Consider the following 25,301-nt stretch of genomic DNA (forward strand, 5'->3'; position numbering starts at 1 on the left):
TACGATGACACAGATTACAGTCCAGAATGAGTATTGAGATGAGGACAGTCAAAAGAATGAAGATAACTAGCATCATTTTAGGTGATTTGATGTAAACAAATGATCCTTTATTTAGCACGAGGGGTCGACTTTCTGTAGAGAAATTTTATGGAAATAAGTTCATGAAGCAAATCGTAAAACATGATTATTTTGCAATTTTTCTCAAAAGTTGTGCACATCTAATTACACACACATAACCCTTTTTGGTTAAATTTTTCAATCATAATTGAACATTTTTTACCTGTATTACTGCGTCTGCTACGATAAGGTGTACTCTACTGGACTTTTTTGTTCCGGAGATTGCAAGATTTATGTTCTTTAATGACTTTCAACGGGTTGAACCATCTAGGATTTCTGTTCTGACAATTTTTATTTTCTCTGTTCCTTTGCAACCAGGCAAGCATTGAGTGAATGGGATAAAGAGATAATTTAAAACAACCTTTGTATATTCACTGTGCAGATGAAAACGAGGTTGTGGATGCTTGCAATAGTCATTACATGTTCTCACGTTTGGTGGATTGTATTTTACTTTTGTTGTAAATTCTGTGTCGTCAACTGTAAACACAAAAGGAAAGGCGTTTCAAATTTAGATCTCAGTTTAAATTTCAATTAAATACAGAAGTCCTTACTTTCGTTTGAAGATGGATTCTTGTGTAGATTAAAGTTCACGGCTGTCAAGTTCTTTTCCAGGTAACAAGAAGTGTGATTATATACAATATATTTGTAAAATTTTGTGTAGTTTTTTAAATCAGGAACGACAATCTCGACTTCTGTCAATGTCATAGGTTGGGGCCAACAATATGAACATATAGGAATTTTATCTTTTTCGATGATACATCGTTGATTTTTAACATAATATGGCTCCCTGTCCTTGGGAATGTCAGTGAAGTTTTCATTATAAATTGAGACAACTTCTTGCTTGAGGACTGAAACTATAGAAAATGAATATTAACGTTAACTTTTTTTCATCGTGATTCAAATCATTATTTGTTTTTGTACCTGGTTTATTGTTAGTAGTCTTGTTCTCTGGTTTACTATGCACATTCTTGCTCATGAACACCACACATATTATACATGTATATTTGAATCTGATAAAGACACCTAAATAAGACAAAGATTGTTTTTCAGAAAATTCATCGTCTAATGCTCATTGTTGCACACGTGAACTGCTCATTTTATGAAGCATTTATTTTATCGTGAAAAAATACAAGGGATTTTGGGTTATGGTGTATTGTGTTTCAGTAAATCACTCAATGATATTATTAACAAAATAAATTCATTAATCGTAGAATTATGTCATCAAACAAATTTGTCATCACAAATGAAAGTATCTTTAACTGTCTTATTTATAAGAAATTGATTAAATAAGTTTTTTGAAGACTAAGTTAATGCATTTTCTCCATCATTAATAAACATGCATTGCTCACCCATTTCTTCTGTTTTTACAAGCTGATTTCTCAAAGATATCTTGTACAATGTCAGGTGTATTGTCTCTCTTATAATTCACAACTTAGCTTCGCTTTTATAAATGATGAGTTCTGAAAAGTCTTTTTATACTCTCTAATTTCAATAGCATGGTTTTATAAACCTCAAAAATTTAAGATTTTAACCACAATTGAGATGGAAAATACTTGTCAAAGACATCCTATATTTTGATAAGTACTATGAATATATTTGAACGGAATGTCATTCATATGTAACCATTATGTAGGTACTCTCATTTAATTGTTTATTTACTATACAATCAATGGTTATTCATCCCTGAACCATTGAAGAGGGCTCATCAAAACTTTGTAATCAACCAGTTTTAAATTGAAGTATTTTATGTCGCTATTAAATTATAAACTGGCACTTAAAATGTTAAGATTTCTTACTCTTTAACCATTTTTTGCTTCACTTAATTAAGTTATTGTAAAATTCAAATCATAAAGAAGAATCGAAAGCGTGGGCCCATAGCATAATTATTCTCTTATTATTTTCTCATATTCTGCACTATGGTCAGGCTGGCCTATCCTTCATTCAACTTGCTTAAAAAGTAAATATTTACATTGTTAATCATATCGCTCAATTAAACGATCCTACGTCGGCACATTATATTTTCACGTAAACATTACTGAATTATCAATTTATCATGTTTTGTGAGTAATATGAAATGGGAAGAATTTACAGGTAGAATGAATTGTCGAAATGCCAAGTTACATAGCTATTTGATTGTGATGTAATTGTTGATTTGCTTCTGGCAAATTTCGCGGTAAATTTTTCTTTTTGATTGTTTTTATATAGCTGGGCAACAAAGATGTGTCAAATTCTTTACGTGGCTATATTTTTAAAATAGGAAGAGCAAACACGCATTGTAGCGCTTGTTGTAGATTTTGATAATTATTGTTTGTCATGGGTTATGGTGTGCTACGGTGGCTATATATCCATTTAACTATTTGCGTGTTACAAAATTTTAAAGGTACATTTATATCATTGTTGTCATTACTAAAGCTAAAAACCATTGGATATGTATTATTTTTTGACAATATTTTATTCTTTGCTCAAAAAATGGACTCCATGACATGTTCGAGAACATAAAATTATTTGATAGCTATATAGAATTGCAAATTAGTCAGTTACTATAAAGAAAACAACTCGTCTGTTTTTGGAAATAAGTAATAAGTAATTCAGGCAGCACATTGCTCTCAAAATATTGCAAAGTCAGCTTTGAACGCAATTCAATTCCAATGATGTTGTAGGGAAATCATATTTCAGAAATCTATTACTGTGTATATAGCCTGTATGGAAAGAGTTTAAAGTGACTTCACAATATTGCAAAGTCAGATTTGAATTGAGGCAATTGCATGAGTTCCAATGACGTTTTAGGGAAATTACATTTTTTTTATAAAACAAAGACTTTATTGTGGTCACGAACTTTAATATTGCTCTTATTAACGTATTTGTCTTGGTGAACGACAATTTGTGCATACGGCCTGGTTTTCATGTCTGTTCATAAGCATTTGATATTCATTTTGTCGTTTGCCGAATAATAGACGGAGTAGTCTCCTTTTGACCGCTTGCTGTCAGAAGAAGTTTTGTATTTTACTAAAGTAAAGTTTTCCATGTAACTAATCAGATCTACACAGAAATACTCGATGGGTTTTCCCTTTTTAATGTTCCGATATCATTGCTTATTTTAGTTATTTATTGCATTATGTCTTTGATATTCATTGACCTGTACATTACAGACAATGAAAATAATATATTCGCCCACGACTGCTGTCATGCTGGGTTATTATAAGGACACATACGAGCAAATATTTTTTGCTTTGTGTTTCGTGAGCGTCTATGGTATTCTCGTTCAGTAATTCAAACCATATTAGAAGATAAATTTGTCTCTGGCATTATAGAAATGCTTTGAAAAGATAGTTTAGCTTTACTCGTAAAATATTTTAAATTTTGAATATTTTCGTCCAAGATTTCGTGTGAACGATCGGAATGCTACTGTAACAGTCTCAGACATTCCACACTGCATTCGATACATAAGAACTTGAAAATAGAAATCTAGTTATGTTATCGTAGATATTAATTCAAGCTTGACTTATACAAAGATACTCTTAACACATGTATAGAATTAAACAATTATCTCTTGAGCTGCTAAAAGAATAAAAATTTGTGAACTTTCTTAATAGATAGTGTGATAAAGAGTGCATGATGTAAAAGAAACAGCAGAAAAACGTTTTTCGTCTGTCAGCACCAACTTTACCATAAAGCCTAGTTCACATATAGTTGTAATTATTGTAATTCGATCGGTGATGAACGTTTGCAGCAATTACAACTATAAGTAAACGCGCGTTGTAATTGTTGTAATTTAATCGCAGACAAATCGGCAGCTGTTGTAAAAGTTGAACTTGTCTAACTTTTACAACATTTACAACATAAGAAATTTACACGTGAACGATTATCGGCGATGGCAGTTCATCTTTACTTTCGAATTCTTGTACGATAAATGATCAAATTTGATACTAGTTAGTATCACCTGAATTACAACAACTACAACTATTTATGAATATGTAGTGTTGTAAATCATTTGTAATGTATAAAATCAGTTGGAATCCGAATGTATGAAATCAGTTGTAATGTATAAAATCAGTTGGAATCCGAATGTATGAAATCAGTTGTAATGTATAAAATCAGTTGGAACTGAATGTATGAAATCAGTTGTAATGTATAAAATCAGTTGGAATCCGATTGTATGAAATCAGTTGTAATGTATAAAATCAGTTGGAATCCGAATGTATGAAATCAGTTGTAATGTATAAAATCAGTTGAAATCCGAATGTATGAAATCAGTTGAAATGTATGAAATCAGTTGAAATCCGAATGTATGAAATCAGTTGAAATGTGTCAAATCAGTTGGAATGTATCGCTGATGAAATTACAGCAATTACAATTGTATGCGTAGTACGCTTAAACAGGCGATGACGAAATTGTCTGTACTGACTCATGCTCTAACTACACCTATGCGCGTTAAATGTCATATGCTATATCTTGCCAAACGTTTTTTGCTCGACTTTGTACTCACAAAGGCAAGCGAGCTAAACAGACAAATATTTTAGTAGAGTCGTCAAATTTTACTCTAAACCAAGATGAATTTGTCGTTATATCTTCCCGAGATAATCTTTTGCTGTAGATGCAAATTTTGTATTGTTATGTGTATGTATACTTTCGTATTTACTTATCTGATGACATAATGTGTAAATGTATACGTAATATTAATCATTGAAAATGAAGAAGACTATTTATCCATCCCCTATTAATCTGATGATGTCTCTGGAATAAAGACAAAATATTACACAATCTGTTGTCTAATAAAACTCTTGTATCATCTTGAATATCAAGGAAACAAGATGTCTGTTTTCAGAATTCGTTTTATTTTGTTTTACTTAAAAATGTCTGCTTGTCCTGGTTATTAATCCCTTATTTATTTTACCAAAACATTGATTAAACAAAAAGAAACCGTTGACTAACATAGGTGGGGATTCCTTTTGAAATACACACAAATCACTGCAACATCACAGAAACGAACTGTTGAAATTCTTAACATATTAATGCCCAATAAAATACTCTATTATAGACAACCCTATTAAAGTCAGCCACCGAAAACTTTATACTTATTAAAAGATATGTTATTAAATCTTACAATGCTTTCCTTATGGTGTGTAGAGTTATGGTTATTTAGAGACACGAATGACTTCTAATTAACCACGAGAGAACTAGACGAAATATTTTAAGATTATATAATGACTACCTTTGTTTTTCTTCAGTCCGTTCACTTTATACTCATAAGCAAATTTAACTATAGACACTTTGTAAAATAGGTACTTTTATACAGTACGTACATTGTCAGTCACGCACGTCTTGCTGCAAATGACTTTTTTTTGCGTCATTGTTTTCAATATCTCTTTGTATATAGAGTTTTCGTAATAAGGTCATCCTTGTCTGCACGGCGGACAACGTCTATGTATGTTGAATTCCCAAATATTTTGCCGACAAAATTTGTTTTTTAATCATTAGCGGATTCAGCGTTCGGCAAAATAAAGTTATATAGCTCAATTCGATTTTATATTCGAAAAGTACGTTCAAAAATACTATTGGTTTGAAATTTCTAATGAATATAATTTTACCAATGCACTTGCATCTAATATGTTTGGAAACTTGTAAATATATAGTAAAAGGACAAAAAAGCTCTAATTTCTCTATCCTTAAGCTAATACTTGTATCCACAGCATCTTCGTGTCACGATGGAAAATGTGCGAGAATGCAGAAGTTTCCATTTACCAAAAATATGTACTCAACATTTACTCAACATTAAGACTCCAGGCATTAGTCTCCACGAAAGGTGTTTAGTTTATTTTCTTTCAAAGCCCATTCATCCAGGTGTACAAGCTATATTGCTCTGAATCTTCATATTCATAATTTGTCTTTTATATCACTGTAACAGAAATTTAAAGTACACTTATTCGATTAATATCGTAATTGACAAGATATTCGTGCGAACGTAGCATAAATTCTAAAAGTTTTTTTCTTTATACAAGTTTTCTAATAATCGTTTCATTCTGCTTCATTTGTTCATGTCTTATTCCAAGCAGAAGTGTGACACAAAAACTACTGATACTTAAACCATTTCTATCATAGTTTGCTGTCTTCTTACGCAGTCTTCACACTCTTCATTCTTTCCACAACTTTTTATAGAATACATCATTCCTTTCTTGCGATGACACAGATTACAGTCCAGAATGAGTATTGAGATGAGGACAGTCGAGAGAATGAAGGCAACTAACATCATTCTGGGTGATGTGATGTAGACAAATAATCCGTTATTTAGCACGAGGGGTCGACTTTCTGTAGAGAAATTTTATGGAAATAAGATCATGAAGCAAATCGTAAAATATGATTATTTTGCAATTGTTCTCAAAAGTTGTACTCGTCTAATTACACACATTACGCTTTTTGGCTAATTCTTTCCATCATAATTGAAAATTTTTTACCTGGATCTCTGCGTCTGCTACTAGAAGGTGGACTTTTATGGACTTTTTTGTTCCAGAGATTGCAAGATTTATGTTCTTCAATGGCTTCAAACTTGGTTGAACCATATGGGGTTTGTGTTTTGATGTTCTTAGTATTTTTTGTTGCTTTGCAACCAGGCAAGCATTGAGTGAATGGGATAAAGAGATAATCTAAAACAACCTTTGTATATTCACTGTGTAGATGAAAACGAGGTTGTGGATGCTTGCAATAGTCATTACATGTTCTCACATTTGGTGGATTGTATTTTACCTTTGTTGTAAATTCTGTTTCGTTAACTGAAGAAAACAAAAGGAAAAGCGTTTCAAGTTTAGATTTAAGTTTAGATTTTAATCAAATTCAGAAGTCCTTACTTTCGTTTGAAGATATATTCTTGTGTTGATGAAAGTTCAAGGCTGTTAAGTTTGTACTCATGTAACAAGAAGTGTGATTATATACAATATATTTGTAAAATTTTCTGTCGTTTTTTTAAATCAAGAACGACAATCTTGACTTCTATCGTCGTATTTGGCTGGGGCCAACAATATGCACATTTAGGAATTTTATCTTTTTCCATGACACATCGTTGAGCTTGAACATAATAGGGCTCCCTGTCCTTGGGAATGTCAGTGAAGTTTTCATTATAAATTGAGACAACTTCTTCTTTGAGGACTGAACTATAACGGGGACGTATAGAATACGTTGACTATATCATTTCATATGTCACTATATATTTTATCATGGTTAAAGCCTTCGTTTGTTGTCTTACCTAACTCTTGTTTCCATTCACGTTTTCGCTCATTTCAAAAACGAACAGCATCCATAATACCCATGTATGTTTGAAGTTGTCAAAGATACCTAAGGATGACAAATATTCTTTGCATAAATATTGACCAAAACACCATCATCTAAATGAACTATGTCGTTTGACAAATCTGCTTCGCAAATAATAGTTTAACAGTGATTTAATATTTATGACTTTCATCAATATCTAAAACAAACCAATTGATGTGCTGTTCGTGCTGAGCTCACATAATGTACTGCAGCGACAAATGCACATTGAACACGATTTCAAGCCGACACATACTCTTAATTTATATAGTAAATGTACAGAGATCAAACACGTTTTGACTCGAATTTTTTGAATGATTACAGTAAATTTGATTATTTTTTAAAAAAATTATTTGTTAGTTTTAGTCAACAAGTTACCGCTCCCCTTGCCCTGAATATGTCTGTTGTTGCAATCACCATGGATAAACAGTTAAATAGACGTTTGACTGTAGTACTGTAGTTAAAGCAAGTTTTACTTGAGACTAGGTTAACGCATCTTTACTATTTTATAAATGCTCTGCTCACCCATAATGTCTGTTCTCATGTCAGCTGATTTCTTATAGCTATGTCTTTCTAATTCACTGCTTAGCTGTTCTTTTGTATGTGATGAATTCTGATAATGCACATGCTTTCATTAGGGAAGCATTTTATACTTAAATATGTTACAATGATAATTGTTGGTTAACCGCAATTATCATATAAGAATTATGTGGTAATTGTAACAAACGGTTAATATACTTTATTTCAAGTGCGTAAAATTACTTTGAGACACAGCGAAGATGATTAATCAAAACTCAACATTTAAAACTGTTTTATAGTTGTAATATCTTAAATTAATAACAGTCTTGATAAGTTGAGCTATTTCTTAAATGCTTGCAGCCAACAAACCGGTTATCGTGACTACAGACGCCAGTTTGCTTAGTTTTAGCAGAGCTGTGATTTTGTATATGATTCGTACGATGTGTTTTTTCTGAAAACAGAAATATATGATGTAGAATAAAAATTACTATTAAGGAATGTGTTAGTTTGCTTTAGATTGAGGAAGTAATTTTCTATTGCTAACATCTCTATGTTTCTCAAAGTACTAACAGTCAAGTCGAGGTCGTTCGATGAATAAATGTTTAGATTTGAAGTTTTAATGTCGATTTAATTTCATCGATGTTGTAGGTAAATATCTTAAAATTTAATGTCAAGCACGTAGAGATTTTCACGAATTACGCAATGTGTTGACATAAACGTGTTGAATTAATCTCTTTGTACAAAATTCATCGAATGTACAACATCGATTGTGTTAACCATAAAGTCACTTTATTACATGTGAAATTGATAAGTTTTAACTCATTGGATTGTTCTTCTACTTTTTCCCTCATTTCTATTAGTTGTATTTCTAAATAAATTGTTTGATAAATTTTTTCCTGTTTTCGACTTTGTGGAAATGTAACACTTGACTTAAACTTTTCCTAACTACTCTGGCAATTGTTATATGACTTATATTACGTTTATAATTTGCATGCTAATTAGTTGCCTTGATTTTCGGCCAAAATGCCATGCGCATAATGTATACTACCTAATGTATATTTGATGTTTCAAGGACATCTAAATAAGACAAAAGTCTTGCATTAAAGAAATATATATCCATCAAAACACAAGAATTAAAATTGATGTCATTTGACAAAGTCGTCGCTATCAACGAAATTAGTTGATGCTGTAATATTTATTTAAGTAGTACATGAAACGAGTTTTTGGAGAGTGCGTACACGTAAATATTTACATTGTTAATAATATCGCTCAATTAAACGATCCTACGTCGGCACATTATATTTTAACGTAAACATTACTGAATTATCAATCTACTGGCGTTTTGCAGAATTAAAGACTTTATTGTGGTCACACGAGCTTTAATATTGCTCTCATTAACGTATTTGTCACGGTGAAACACAATTTAAGTAGTTGCAAATTATTAGTTACTATATAAAAAACAACTCGTCTGTTTTTAAAGTAATAAGTAATTCAGGCAGCTCATTGCTCTCAAAATATTGCAAAGTCAGCTTTGAACGCAATTCAATTCCAATGATGTTGTAGGAAATCACATCGAAATCTATTACTGTGTATATAGCCTGTATGAGAAGAGTTTAAAGTGACTGCACAATATTGCAAAGTCAGATTTGAATTGAGGCAATTGCATGAGTTCCAATGACGTTTTAGGAAATTACATTTTTGCAACAAAACAAAGACTTTTATTGTGGTCACGAACTTACTTGTTGTGATTAATATATTTGTCATGGTGAACGACAATTTATGAAGTTCTTAAGAACTGTAGAAAACTGAAATGAAGATAGTTATAAAATTATGGTGCAGTTTGCCGAAATGCATCGTGTCATTTTAATTTTATGTAATATCCTCATTTTGGTGTTCAACTGTTCTTTGAAGAACTACTCAATTGTCAATCACCACGACAAATACGCTAATCACAGCAATAATTCTTAAATTGAAGACAAAAGACAGCAAAGCAAAGCATTTGAGCTCTTGCAAACGACAAAGTGACAATCTATTAACTGTTAAGCGGTAGCCAGCCATCTCAAGAGTTGCATGGTCATGCTCTGTAAGTTTTTTAACACGATTTCATTGTTGGTTTCCTAATGGATATTGTTTTTACAGTGAACAAATACCAAAATACGTACATAGCTGTGAAGGACTTGTTACGGTTAACCGTTATAAACGAGACCCAAAAGTTAACGTCAATGTCGTTAATTCTTTCATGCTATCTTTTGGGTCTTGCTCTGTCAGTTGTTCGGTGTTGATTTATTTACAACTTATTCAATATATACAACGTATTAAATATACAACGTATAAATAATGCCTTGAAAACGTGCTATATGAAGTCATCTTCAGAGTCAAAATGAATGTATAATCGCTTTCATAAATATATATTTCCTAGGTGAAAGTGTGTCAAAAGCGCTCAAATACTGGCAAATCGCATCGACAAAATATCTATAACAAATTCAACTAAAAACATACAAATGAATGTAGTATGAAAGTAAAATACCTTTTCAGCATTTAAATCCATCAAATGGTTGCCCAAAGTCCACACAAATACAAGGAAAAATAAACGCAAATATCAATGTATTGAAGAAATTGTGTTGTTTCTCATTTGTTGAACAGAAAGTAGTCGTATCACTCGTACGTACTCGTATGTTAGTCGTATGTACTTGTATGTACTGTATGTCACTCGTATGTACTCGTATGTACTCGTATGTACTGTGTGGTGTTTTAGTCACGATCAAGTTTCAACTGGTTCTTTTGACTTTACTAAATTTACTTTTCTAATTTAATTGGACGTTCTTTGTTATAATAGTCAGCCTAATCCATAAACTTATCACTGAAAAGGAAAGCTCTTGAAATGATGATCTGCCAACTGACTTGATCATTCCTTTGGTCTTAATATTCTGGTTTACGAGGAAAAAAGGCTTTTAAAAACCTTCTTCAGTGGATGCCCACAAGATGATCAAGATGAGCAAAAAGTTGCTAGAATATGTAACAACAAAACTTGTCCATTTTACTGCTCTCAGAACACGTCAACTTTCATCACATTCAATAATAATCATGAATTCCAGTTTAATATCAATAAAGAAAATTTAATTTAATTAAAAATATCTAGTATAAATGTTGATTTGGCAGAAATAGTGCAAATGTTATACAGCTTTTAGAATATTATCCAATTATTAGAATATTACGATCACAGTTTCTGCTGAAAACAATTCATACACTTTAATAGCGTTGCGTGGAGTGTCATGAGTTGTACGTCATTCATCTTGTCGCACAACACAATGTTCAGCCATTTCTTGTTTTCACCGCCGTCGGAAGCTCTAAGTAAGAATGGGGGTCTGAAAATTCAAATATCTTAGAGTCTCGAAATATCCTTCCACTAAAATTAACCGCACCATTAAATTAGCCACCTTTTTAAAATTGAAATAGCTCGGGCAGCTTATTATTTCGAGACTCTACGGTATGTGACTTTTTCCTAGAAGATTTGGGAAAAAGCTGGGGCTTGTTAAATTTTCACAACAATTTTGAAAATTACTGAAAGGGGGTTGCAGCCTGCCCAAACCCCACAGCTTCCGATGGGCCTAGTTTCAGATGCTTTATTCATTCATGTCTTCCTTTTTAGCAGAAATGTGACACAAAAGCTACTGATACTTAAACCATTTCTATCATAGTCTGCTGTCTTCTTACGCAGTCTTTACACTCTTCATTCTTTCCACAACTCTTTATCGAATACATTATTCCTTTCTTACGATGACACAGATTACAGTCCAGAATGAGTATTGAGATGAGGACAGTCGAGAGAATGAAGGCAACTAACATCAATTTAGGTGATGTGATGTAAACAAATAATCCTTTATTTAGCACGTGGGGTCGACTTTCTGTAGAGAAATTTTATGGAAATAAGATCATGAAGCAAATCGTAAAAGATGATTATTTTGCAATTTTTCTTAAAGTTGTGGACATCTAATTACACACATTACGCTTTTTGGTTAATTTTTTCAATCATAATTGAGAATTTTTTACCTGGATCACTGCGTCTGCTATCAAAAGATATACTCTTCTGGACTGTTGTATTCCAAAAATTGCACGATAAGTGTTCCCTAACAAATTCAACTAGGATTGAACCTTCTAGGGTTTTTGTTTCTCTTTTTTGTTTTTTCTTTTTTGTTGCTTTGCAACCAGGCAAGCATTGAGTGAATGGGATAAAGATATATTCTAAAAGAACCTTTGTATATTCACTGTGCAGATGAAAACGAGGTTGTGGATGCTTGCAATAGTCATTACATGTTCTCACGTTTGGTGGATTGTATTTTACTTTTGTTGTAAATTCTGTTTCGTTAACTGTAAACACAAAAGGAAGAGCGTTTCAAATTTAGATCTCAGTTTAAATTTTAATTAAATACAGAAGTCCTTACTTTCGTTTGAAGGTAGATTCTTGTGTAGATTAAAGTTCACGGCTGTCACGTTCTCTTCCAGGTAACAAGAAGTGTGATTATATACAATATATTTATAAAATTTTGTGTAGTTTTTTAAATCAGGAACGACAATCTCGACTTCTGTCAATGTCATAGGTTGGGGCCAACATAATGAACATGTAGGATTTTTTTCTTTTTTGATGACACATCGTTGAACTTTAACATAATATGGCTCCCTGTCCTTGGGAATGTCAGTGAAGTTTTCATTATAAATTGAGACAACTTCTTCCTTGAGGACTGAAACTATAGAAAATGAATATTAATGTTAAGTTTTTTCATCGTGATTCAAATCATTATTTGTTTTTGTACCTGGTTTATTGTTAGTAGACTTCTTCTGTGTTTTACTATGTACATTCTTGCTCATGAACATCACACATATTATACATGTATATATAAAGTTGTTAAAGACACCTAAAGAAGACAAAGATTGTTTTTCAGAAAATTCATTATTTAATGCTCATTATTACACACGTGAACTGCTCATTTTATGAAGCATTTATTTTATCGTGAAAAAATACAAGGGATGTTGGGTTATGGTGTGTTGTGTTTCAGTAAATCACTCAATTATATTATTAACAAAATAAATTCATTAATCGTAGAATTATGTCATCAAACAAATTTGTCAACACTAATGAAAGTATCTTTAACTGTCTTATTTATAAGAAATTCATTAAATAATTTTCTTGAAGACTAAATTTATGCATTTCCTCCATCATTAATAAACATGCATTCCTCACCCATTTCTTCTGCTTTTACAAGCTGATTTCTCAAAGATATCTTGTACAATGTCAGGTGTATTGTCTCTCTTATAATTCACAACTTAGCTTCGCTTTTATAAATGATGAGTTCTGAAAAGTCTTTTTATACTCTCTAATTTCAATAGCATGGTTTTATAAACCTCAAAAATTTAAGATTTTAACCACAATTGAGATGGAAATTAGTCTTCAAAGACATCCTATATTTTGATAAGTACTATGAATATATTTGAACGGAATGTCATTCATATGTAATCATTATGTAGGTACTCTCATTTAATTGTTTATTTACTATACAATCAATGTTTATTCATCCCTGAACCATTGAAGATGACTCATCAAATCTCTGTAATCAACCAGTTTTATATTGAAGTATTTATGTCGTTATTAATTTATAAACTGGCACTTGAAATGTTAAGATTTCTTACTCTTAAACAAATGTTTGCTTCACTTAATTAAGTTACTGTAAAATTCAAATCATAAAGAAGAATCTGAAAGCGTGGGCCCATAGCATAATTATTCTCTCATTATTCTCTCATATTCTGCCCTATGGTCAGGCTGGCCTATCCTCTCAACTTGCTTAAAAAGTAAATATTTACACTGTTAATCATGTCTCTCAATTAAACGATCCTACGTCGGCACATTAAATTTTGACGTAAACATTACTGAATTATCAATTTATCATGTTTTGTGAGTAATATGAAATGGGAAGAATTTACAGATATAATGAATTGTCGAAATGCCAAGTTACATAGCTATTTAATTGAGATGTAATTGTTGATTTGCTGCTGGCAAATTCCGGGGTAAATTTTTCTTTTTGATTGTTTTTATATAGCCGGGCAACAAAGATGTGTCAAATTGTTTACGTGGCTATATTTTTAAAATAGGAAGAGCAAACACGCATTGTAGCGCTTGTTGTAGATTTTCATAATTTTTGTTTGTCATGGATTATGGTGTGCTACGGTGGCTATATATCCAGTTAACTATTTGCATGTTACAAAATTTTAAAGCTACATTTATATCATTTTTTTTTCATTACTACAGCTAAATACGATTGGATATGTATTATTTTTTGGACAATATTGCATTTTTTGTTCATAAGATGAACTCAATGACTTGTTCGAGAACATAAATTTATTTGATAGCTATATAGAATTGCAAATTAGTTAGTTACTATAAAAAAAACAACTCGTCTGTTTTTAGAAATAAGTAATAAGTAATTCAGGCAGCTCATTGCTCTCAAATTATTGCAAACTCAGCTTTGACGCACTTCAATTCCAATGATGTTGTAGGGAAATCACATTTCAGAAATCTATTACTGTGTATATAGCCTGTATGGGAAGAGTTTTAAGTGACAGATTTGAATTGAGGCAATTGCATGAGTTCCAATGACGTTTTAGGGAAATTACACTTTTTTTATAAAACAAAGACTTTATTGTGGTCACGAACTTTAATAATGCTGTGATTAACGTATTTGTCATGGTGATCGACAATTTAAGTAGTTCTCAAGAACTGTAGAAAACTGAAATGAAGATAGTTATAAAATTATGGTGCAGTTTGCCGAAATGCATCGTGTCATTTTAATTTTATGTAATATCCTAATTTTGGTGTTCAACTGTTCTTTGAAGAACTACTCAATTGTCAATCACCACGACAAATACGCTAATCAAAGCAAGAATTAAAATATTTTCTTAAATTAAAGACAAAAGACAGCAAAGCAAAGCATTTGAGCTTTTGCAAACGACAAAGTGACAATCTATTAACTGTTAAGCGCTAGCCTAGCGGCCATCTCAAGAGTTGCATGTTCATGCTCTGTACGTTTTTTAACACGATATCATTGTTGGTTTCCTAACGGATATTGTTTTTACAGTGAACAAACACCAAAATACCTACATAGCTGTGAAGGACTTGATGCGGTTAACTTGTTATAAACGCGACCCAAAAGTTGAAGTCAATGTCGTTAATTCTTTCATGCTATCTTTTGGGTCTTGCTCTGTCAGTTGTTCAGTGTTGATTTATTTACAACTTATTCAATATATACAATCAAATACTACATATTAGCATCGTTTTGTAATATGATAATTAGTTATTATAACATCGATGTACGCCGGTGGCCGTTATTACACAAATAATATTCCGGTTATACATCTTCATATTTTTCCATTGTTAAAGCGATGGTTTCTGTTTGTATGCAGCGGTTAAAAATATTAACTTCTTGCACAACTCTCTTTCGTAGTTTAAGGGATTTTTTTGAGACCGAAAGCAAACTGAGACTGCAGGATATTTTTACTCATATATAAATCGTGTATAATATTAAACAATCACTGTCGGGCACCGTAAGATATTATTTACCACTATGTAGTTAAGCTTGTGCATACGGCCTGGTTTTCATGTCTGTTCATAAGCATTTGATATTCATTTTGTCGTTTGCCGAAGAATAGACTGAGTAGTCTCCTTTTAACCGCTTGCTGTCAAAGTCTCCTTTGACCGCTTGCTGTCAAAAGAAGTTTTGTATTTTACTAAAATAAAGTTTTCTATGTAACTAATCAGATCTACACATAAATACTCGATGGGTTTTCCCTTTTTAATGTTTCGATATCATTGCTTATTTTAGTTATTTATTGCAGTATGTCTTTGATATGCATTGACTTGTATATTACAGACAATGAAAATAATATATTCGCCCACGACTGCTGTCATGCTGGGTTATTATAAGGACACATACGTGCAAATATTGGTTGCTTTGTGTTTTGTGTGCGTCTATGGTATTCTCATTCAGTAATTCAAACCATATTAGGAGCTAAATTTGTCTCTGGCATTATAGAAATGCTTTGAAAAGATAGTTTAGCTTTCCTCGTAAAATATTTTAAATTTTGAATGTTTTCGTCCAAGATTTCGTGTAAACGATCGGAATGCTACTGTAACAGTCTCAGACATTCCACACTACATTCGATACATAAGAACTTGAAAATAGAAATCTAGCTATGTTATCGTAGTTATTAATTCAAGCTTGACTTATACAAAGATACTCTTAACACATGTATAGAATTAAACAATTATCTCTTGAGCTGCTAAAAGAATAAAAAATTTGCGAACTTCCTTAATAGATAATGTCATAAAGAGTGCATGATTTAAAAGAAACTGCAGGAAAACGTTTTTCGTTTTTCGTCTGTCAGCACCAACTTTACCATAAAGCCTAGTTCACATATAGTTGTAATTGTTGTAATTCGATCGGTGATGAACGTTTGCAGCAATTACAACTATAAGTAAACGCGCGTTGTCATTGTTGTAATTGTTGTAATTTAATCGCAGACAAATCGAGAGCTGTTCAAGAAGTTGAACTTGTCCAACTCTTACAACATTTACAACATAAGAAATTTACACGTGAACGATTATCGGCGATGGCAATTCATCTTTACTTTCGAATTCTTGTACGATAAATGATCAAATTTGATACTAGTAAGTATCACCTGAATTACAACAACTACAACTATTTATGAATAGGTAGTGTTGTAAATCATTTGTATTGTATAAAATCAGTTGGAATCCGAATGTATGAAATCAGTTGAAATGTAAGAAATCAACTGGAATGTACAAATCAGTTGGAATGTATCGAATCAGTTGGAATGTATCAAATCAGTTGGAAGGTATCGCTGATGAAATTACAGCAATTACAATTGTATGCGAAGTACGTTTAAACAGGCGATGACGAAATTGTCTGTACTGACTCATGCTCTAACTACACCTATGCGCGTTAAATGTCATATGCTATATCTTGCCAAAAGTTTTTTTTGCTCGAATTTGTACTCACAAAGGCAAGCGGGCTAAACAGACAAGTATTTTAGTAGAGTCGTTAAATTTTACCCTAAACCAAGACGAATTTGTCGTTATATCTTCCCGAGATAATCTTTTGCTGTAGATGCAAATTTTGTATTGTTATGTGTATGTATACTTTCGTATTTACTTATCTGATGAGATATTGTGTAAATGTGTAAGTAATATTAATCATTGAAAATAAAGACTTTTTATCAATCCCCTATTAGTCTGATGATGTCTTTGGAATAAAGACAAAATATTACACAATCTGTTGTCTATAACTCTTGTATCATTTTGATTATTAAGAAAACGAGATGTCTGTTTTCGGAATTTGTTTATTTTATTTTACTTAAAATTGTCTGCTTGTCCTGGTTATTAATCCCCTATTTATCTTACCAAAACATTGATTAAACAAAAAGAAACCTTTAACTAACATAGGTGGGGTTTCCTTTGAAATACGCATAAATCACTACAATATCACAGAAACGAACTGTTGAAAATCTTAACATATTAATGTTCAATAAAATACTTTATTATAGACAACCCTATTAAAGTCTGCCATCGAAAACTTTATACTTATTAAAAAATGTTTTATTAAATCTTACAATGCTTTCCTTATGGTGTGTAGAGTTATGGTTATTTAGAGACACAAATGACTTCTAAATAACCACGAGAGAACTAGATGAAATATTTAAGACTAAATAATGATTACCTTTTGTTTTTTCTTCAGTCCGTTCACTTTACACTCACAAATTTAACTATAACACTTTGTAAAATAGGTATTTTTATACAATACGTACATTGTTAGTCACGCACTCATTACTGCAAATGACGTTTTTTGCGTCATTGTTTCAATATCTCTTTGTATAGAGAGTTTTTGTAATAACGTCATCCTTGTTTGCACGGCGGAAAACGTCTATGTATGTTGAAGTTCCAAATACTTTTTGCCGACAAATTTGTTTTTAAATCATAAGCGGACTCAGCGTTCGGCAAAATAAAGTTATATAGCTCAATTCGATTTTATATTCGAAAAATATGTTCAAAAACACTATTGGTTCGGAATTTCTAATGAATATAAGTTTACCAATGCACTTGCATCTAAAATGTTTGTAAACTTGTAAATATATTGTAAAAGGAGCTGCAGTAATTTATTTTTTGACGTACCCCGGTCCGGCACTTTTTATTAATAGCAAGCTAACTTGATTAGATCTTATGACGTATATTGGCTTATGTTAGAGTTACTGCAAATTAATTATCATTTAGTATTGCATGAGATCAGAGCTCCGCCCTACTGTGAGATAATTTTGTCAGTTTTTTGTAAGATTTTAAATTCATGTGCTCCATTTTTATTGTTTTAAAAAAGTATTCGCTGAAGAAATCATTACATTTACCAATATATAAACTGCCGATAATTTTACAACAACTGTAGTTTTGACTCACCCATTGCTTTTTTTTTCCAATATGAGCGAGCGAACGATTTCTCACAATAATTTCGATTTTCTTTGGTTTGCTATTTTTTGACAGTCTTCAGCTGTTCTTGTATGTGCAGCCGAGTACAAAGTATGAATGAATCTCCAAGCGTCGGTCTATTTATTTGCTCTACTTTTTGCTACCTGGAATCTTCCAGTTTGTTCGAAAGGAAAGAAAGTTCTTCCTTGCCTCCGAAATGCGCTGTAAGAATAATGATGATGAGTTTTATGTGCTAACCGCAAGTCAGTTTCGACGGAAATTTTCATGTTTTTGAAAGCATTCAGTCCAAAACATAAAATCTTTTCGAAAAACATGTGTGGCTACCTGATTTTTTTCATTACAGAAATATATTATTCACTCAAGCTTCATTCACAGTATGTTCATGTAATTTGTTACATTTTTGTTTTTTAAATAGAGATTGGTGGTATAGTGGTTAGTGGTGTATAGTACCTGGTGTTATTACTATGGGGAAAGGCATTGTGTCTATATAAAGAAATCTGTCTGTGTAAATATCTTTATTTTATTTCAAAACCCTTTCATTCTTAACTTGTAATCATTTGAAAATGCCGTGGCAAGTCAAGTAAAATTGACCATTAGCTCTAAATAGTTTTTTAAAAGACGGTTCGTTTCGTTGTAATCATACATTATTTTATGATGTAGCTACTGATCTGTTTTTCATTGGATTCGATAATTATGTTAAAATCTTGGAGTAATTATATTTGGTGTACAACATTATATCATACATTATCATACATGATATGTGCTAGGCAAGTTAATTGAGGTTATCTTTAGTCACGTTTTTACGGTGGCCCACAAGGGCAACGTCAATTTCAAATCATTACACTAAATTCAAATTCATTACACTAAATTCAAATTCATCACACCGAATTCAAATTCATCACACCGAATTCAAATTCATCACACCGAATTCAAATTCATCACACCAAATTCAAATTCATCACACCGAATTCAAATTCATCACACCAAATTCAAATTCATCACTCATCATCATGCATTGTGATCATGCCCGCGCATGATCAGCGGCTTTGCTTAGGAACACTTATTACTTCATGTCACGGTGCAATTTTTGATGCGAAAAACTGGCGAAAATACAAAAATCATAAACCGAAGGCGCGTATTTCATTTGGCGACCATCATGTTTTGCAGTCGATGTGGTCATTGCTTAAATGCTCACGTTGATTGCAAGTTTTGCCCCAACTGTGGAAAAGGTAAGCTTGTACAGAAACTATTGATAAACTTAGTCTTTCACAGGTTTCGATACGAATATCGATGAGATTTAAATTGACGGAAAAATATTGGGTGCTAGTACTATAAATATCAGTGCAATTGTTATAATTCTACTGTCTTTAAATGCTTGCGAATGACATTATGTGTAAGGAACTTATTACTTGAATACTAGCAGGAACTATGTGGCTTTGATAATGACATATTTCAACTTCATCCATTTGACTGATGAGACAAAACTTCTGATTATAATAGCATGAGTATGTGAATTTGAGATTATTTTAAATTTGTTTTTCCTATTATTCTGTGTTCTCCAGCTCAATCTGATGCAGATGAATTTGGTCAAATCACAAAAACTGAAAAGATAAAATCAGGTGAACTGAGATAATTTTTGATTTTGAAGTTTAAACTCACTATAAATGAATACGAAATGCTCATTTTTATCATTTATAAAGAACAATACATGAGATGCTTGATATTGCTCATTTTGTCATTTATATGAAGCCTGGTGACATGTGCTGTAATATAATAACATCCTTGTTTCCCTTAATAGCATTAAAGTGCTGGTTCAATTCAGGAAAAAAATTATTGAAGATAACACAAATGCATTCTATAAATTGTGAGCTTTAAAATTGCCAATTGTTATGTAGCTAAAAGCATCTTGCATTTATACAGTTTATGAGACTTGAATTTTGAGTGGTAAGTTTGATAGATTGGTCATGACATTAGGATACAAGCTCTTTGGAATATAGCCAACATTTGCAGGTGTTTTTATGATAGCTGAACTAGCCAATATCTTTTTCACATTTTGATGAATTATAATCTGAATAATTTGTAGATGAAGAGCTAAACAATGCATCCACTCACAGAAAGAAATCAATAAAAACATTTAATGAATACCAAAGAACTAAAGGGTCTCAATGGAAATCTACTGTTTCAAAAGGGAAGGGACGAAAGGAGAAAAGCTCTGACAAGACTGTTAAAGTGTTTATTGGTCTGTTTGAATTCAATGACAAAGAAAAAAGCTTAAAACCAAAACGTGGAAAACGAATGGCACTAAATGTGTCACATGAAGCACCTTACAAAGAAATTTTGAAAAATGCAACAACAAAGTGGAAAGCATTTCATAGCAATCTCTACGATGATGAAGAAGAATACATGCTCCTTTTTGAAGATGGAAAAGAAGCTCTTTTCCTTCCTGGATCAAAAAAGCAGTTTTTTACTTTAAAACAATACAAAGAAGAACTGGGAAGAGATTATAACAAGATCACTTTGTATTTATGCACAAAAACTGATTTTATTTTACAGGAAGAGGAAGGTTGTAGAGAAAAAGCCTCTACATCCAGAAAGAGATTTCGAAGCGAGTCATCTGATGATGAAGATGAGGAATTTTTTAATGAAAATCTTCACTTCTGTGAAGATTTCTCACAAGATAATTCTCAAGTTTTGAGTGATGAGAACCTAGCCAAAAAGTTGCAGCTTGAACTTGATGAGGAATTACCAGTGCCCACAACTATTGTCACTGGAAGTGAAGAACTAAAAGACATTCCCAATTCATATAAAGTTGACAACGTTGATCTTTCCACATTTATGAAAGGCATTGAGAAAAACGTTGACTACAATGGACAGTTTTTCCTTGTTGTGCGACGCAGTGCTTCAATTATTCGATCTTTATCATTATGGCAGCGAGAATGCAAAAGATCTGACCCCAACAAAGTACTTCGAGTTAAATACATGGGAGAAGATGGCATTGACTCAGGTGCCATGTCGAAAGAATTTTTGTCTGAAGCAATCTCGCAAATGAGTTTGACAATGTTTCCCAATGGAACACCAATTGACTCTGTGTACAATATTCAGAATGGAAACTTTAGAGCTTGTGGTCAATTGGCTGCTACTTCCATTGCTCAAGGAGGTCCCCCACCATGCATTTTGGATGAAAGTGCTACAACTTGATGCTTAATCCTAATATTGATATGAGTAACTTAGTATTAGAAGAGCACTTTACTGAAGCTGGTCGTGAGCTCTTGAAAGTATAAAGAAAGATGTTCATACTCACAGAGATTTCATTATTGAGAGTGGGTACACTGGCATTATAGATGGCTTGCACACTGATGACATAATAGGAACTGTAATGAGCATAATTGGCAAACGAATTCTTTTCTTAAAGAGTTTGCTGGAAGGGCTAAAAGTTCGTGTATTGCAAGCAGTTAAAGAAAATGAAGAAGTAGCCAAAAATGTTTTGGTGAAAGGCAAAGAAACTCACGATGTAGATGCAAATTCTTTTTTCTCTGCTGTGCCCTGATTATTCTGATGATGGTACTTCAAGAAGAATGCTTGAAGAAACCATCATGGATAACTTTCAAGATTTCTTCATGGCACTGGAAGATAATCACATATCTGGATACAAAGAGGAAATTGCATGGAATACCAAACCGGCTGAAACTGATCAGTATGCTGATGATGGTGAAGAAGTGGATGAAAGCACTCATTCCATAATGGCAAATCTGACACCTTCAGGTATCTTAGGCTGGCTTACAGGCCAGAAACATCGGTCATTAAATGGTGATGTTTTAAAAATAACTGTCAGATTTGATCATGATTGCCTATTAAGGAATCCTAATCATACTACCTGCTTTCCTATTGTTGGAGCTTGTGGCCGTACCATAACAATCCCTGTTGCACACATGAGCAAAACTGGTGATTTTCAGCATCTCTTTTTGCTAGCAATATGCAAAGGTGGTGTTTTTGCAACTTCTTAATTTTACAAAACTAAGTTGTAAACAAGAGAAGCATTTGAAACTGTATAATTGACACAGACTATAAGAGTATCGTTTAGTTTACATAACACATTAGTTGATGTTGGTTTTAATTCACAGCAAATCTTTTGGCTGTTACTTCAAATTTTGTAAATTTTATAAGATGTCACAACAGTTATTCAGACATAGTAAACAGAAAATTATATACAATGTTATTATCAGAAAGATTCCACAAACTTTAGGTTTACCGATGTTAAATAACAATCATAAAAAACAATTTTTGTAAAATGAAATGCTCATTTTCAGCTTTTGTTTAACAACAGTCGTTTTGCAGTATTCTGTCATCAAATGCAGACTTTGAAAAGGCAATCCGTTCAAGCAGGTATAAAATCAATGGTCTTTTGCTATGTAAATCAATTCATGGTAAAGATCCAAGGCTTGTCTCCAGTCTAAAGGCAGCTCTAAGCCTGCTTGATCCATGACATGTACAAAGTACTCTTCGTATTCGCTTTTGTTTTCATCAAGATAATTGGTTCAGAACCTGGTCACACTGATGCTGACTTACAGGTTGAAGAAAATCTTCTGAATTATGCCTCTCAGGAAGGTAATATAACTCATCCGCCTTCCTGGTACGTGTCAAACCTTGATCTTCTTATATAATGTATTCCAATGATCTTTTACATGATTCAAGTCTTGTTGAATGAGACTTGAAAACAAAACCATAGGCATTCCATTTCCAGTTCATTTCCAGATGAAACAACTTCCTGATTCATCAAGTCTTTAAAAAAGTTAATCCACCAGTTTGCTCGGCTTCTTCTAAAGTAAGACCACCACCCTTCAATTCTTTGATTGTGTTGAGATGTACCATACACATGAGACTGGTCATCATTTGTGAAGTAACATCGTGCAGCTGCAACAAGGCCATTTTCGGTTCCCAGGTCAGTTCGTAACTTTTAGGGCAGCCATGGCACGACATGACTAAGTTTAAGAAAAGTTTAAGTATCGCTTGGGATTGTTGTTTGACTTAGTCAAATGCAGCCATAATGATTTTACGACTGAAAACCGTCGATACACCCATGAATGGGGAAACCAAACGGTTTCAGTTTATCATATCCATCCAAGTGCCAACAAAATTTGACCCGGATTTACATAAACTCCGCCTTAAACGATGAGCTCGTCTTGTTTCACAACCCTCTGGATCTAATTCCTTTAACAACTCTTGAACTTTTGCCTCGGTATCATAAATCCTTCCCTGCTAAGAATATGCCAGATTCCCCGATATCCGCTCATACAACCTGGTCCACTGTTCGCGCATAATTCTTCTCTCTTACTTCCCACTCATTGTATTCCTAAATTTTCGAGAGAGTCCTAATGTTTTCAAGCGGTTCTTCAAAGTTCGAACACAAATATGGACATCGTGAAATTTCGCCAAAAATTCTGTTATCGTGTCGTATTTATAGCCTTGTTTAAAGTAGTACTTGATCGCTACAACCTCACAACACAATTTAATTCCGCACTGACTACAAAATTTATCCCGAAGTGCGACTTGAGCATTGCAAGAATGACAATTTGCCATTTTGAAACTAACGAGAGATTTAAAATAACAATAAAATTGTAAGCAACATGAAGTACTCCCACGAATGGGCCTGGCACCAATTCAAATTTTGAATTCGGTGTGATGAATTTGAATTTGGTGTGATGAATTTGAATCTGTGTGATGAATTTGAATTTGGTGTGATGAATTTGAATTCGGTGTGATGAATTTGAATTCGGTGTGATGAATTTGAATTCGGTGTAATGAATTTGAATTTGGTGTGATGAATTTGAATTTAGTGTGATGAATTTGAATTTAGTGTAATGATTTGAAATTGACGTTGCCCTTGTGGGCCACCGTACGTTTTAGTTAGTATTGTGACGTTAACTAAACAATGAAAATGGTTGCTTATGCGCATGTAATTATTTATCATAACAGTTCGGTTTCGCATTGTGGTTTTACTATTGTGGTCAGTTTCGAATTATTTTGCTATAACGTGAATGTGAACTAAAAACTAGAATTTTCATCCACAATATCGAAAAATGATTGTTAAAATGAAAGCGATTTAGCTTGATGTCTTGCCAATAAGTTTGAAGAATTCTCCATGCAAACAATCGAGGTTCAAAACATTTTACTTAAATCTTTAACTAACTTTGGAGTAATTCCTCAGTCTAATTAGGTGTCTTGACTAATTAGGTGTCTTCAGACTAACTAGATGTCTTGAGTAAAGACGAAAACATCACTTTTAATAAATTTCATAAACCAAACTGTTTATGACTATGTTTAAAATTATTTGTTGGGCCTAACATTTATATTGAGAATCCGTTTCCCACCTGGCACTTCATTGGCAACAATATTGATGCTGTAATTTTATTTAAGGTATACAAACGAGTTTTTGGAGTGCTTACACGTAATTAATATTCTCCACGGAGGCAATAATGCAGTTAAAAATAGTTAGGAAAACACGGCAATTTTATGACCTGTGACGTAAGTGGTACGTTGCAAGCTGACGATTTCAACTTGTCAATTGTTTATACATCATCGGCTGCCTAGAAATCACTTAACGCTTCTTTAGAATCGATTTATCCAAATATATTCCTCAATTCACAGCTGTAGGCAATGTTTGTCATCACGTGCGATAGTCATTGATATCGCGTGTCTTCGACGTATGTATTGGTCTTAACAGGCTAATATTTTCACAATGTCGGCAAGTTTCACTAAAAAAATGACAGGTCACTAACACAAAACAGTAATAAAGTGAATGGTTGAACCCCGGGAGTATCATAAC

General features: G+C 32.6%; 3 protein-coding genes and 1 long non-coding RNA gene across 5 annotated transcripts; 1 reads left to right on the forward strand and 3 right to left on the reverse strand.

Moving 5' to 3' along the window:
* Positions 1-740: 740 nt before the first annotated feature.
* On the reverse strand, positions 741-1,068 carry LOC124435597. 2 transcript variants are annotated; one of them, XR_006945071.1, is made up of 2 exons: positions 1,039-1,068; positions 741-965 (listed from the first exon to the last, which is right to left on the reverse strand). It is a non-coding gene; the product is annotated as an uncharacterized LOC124435597 (long non-coding RNA). The 2 variants fall into 2 exon arrangements; XR_006945070.1 differs by having other exon boundaries at positions 741-971.
* A 4,902-nt stretch (positions 1,069-5,970) lies between these two features.
* LOC124435573 lies at positions 5,971-7,084 on the reverse strand. The gene is made up of 3 exons (XM_046985580.1): positions 6,960-7,084; positions 6,570-6,884; positions 5,971-6,423 (listed from the first exon to the last, which is right to left on the reverse strand). The coding sequence occupies exons 1-3, from the start codon at positions 7,018-7,020 to the stop codon at positions 6,197-6,199; spliced, it is 603 nt and encodes a 200-aa protein (XP_046841536.1). The 5' UTR covers positions 7,021-7,084; the 3' UTR covers positions 5,971-6,196.
* Positions 7,085-11,011: 3,927 nt separating this feature from the next.
* LOC124435562 lies at positions 11,012-12,957 on the reverse strand. Its single transcript, XM_046985565.1, has 4 exons — positions 12,747-12,957; positions 12,378-12,680; positions 11,986-12,303; positions 11,012-11,840 (listed from the first exon to the last, which is right to left on the reverse strand). Exons 1-4 carry the CDS (start codon positions 12,805-12,807, stop codon positions 11,614-11,616), a joined length of 909 nt encoding a protein of 302 aa, XP_046841521.1. The 5' UTR covers positions 12,808-12,957; the 3' UTR covers positions 11,012-11,613.
* A 6,660-nt stretch (positions 12,958-19,617) lies between these two features.
* Positions 19,618-22,689, forward strand: LOC124435255. The gene is given in 5 exon segments (XM_046985194.1): positions 19,618-19,707; positions 20,041-20,097; positions 20,562-21,662; positions 21,820-22,000; positions 22,002-22,689. Coding segments are annotated over 5 exon segments (1,893 nt in total). The 5' UTR covers positions 19,618-19,634; the 3' UTR covers positions 22,483-22,689.
* Positions 22,690-25,301: the final 2,612 nt, after the last annotated feature.

Source organism: Xenia sp. Carnegie-2017, unplaced genomic scaffold, assembly GCF_021976095.1.
Source record: "Xenia sp. Carnegie-2017 unplaced genomic scaffold, XeniaSp_v1 HiC_scaffold_14, whole genome shotgun sequence".
Classification (NCBI taxonomy): Eukaryota; Metazoa; Cnidaria; class Anthozoa; order Malacalcyonacea; family Xeniidae; genus Xenia; species Xenia sp. Carnegie-2017.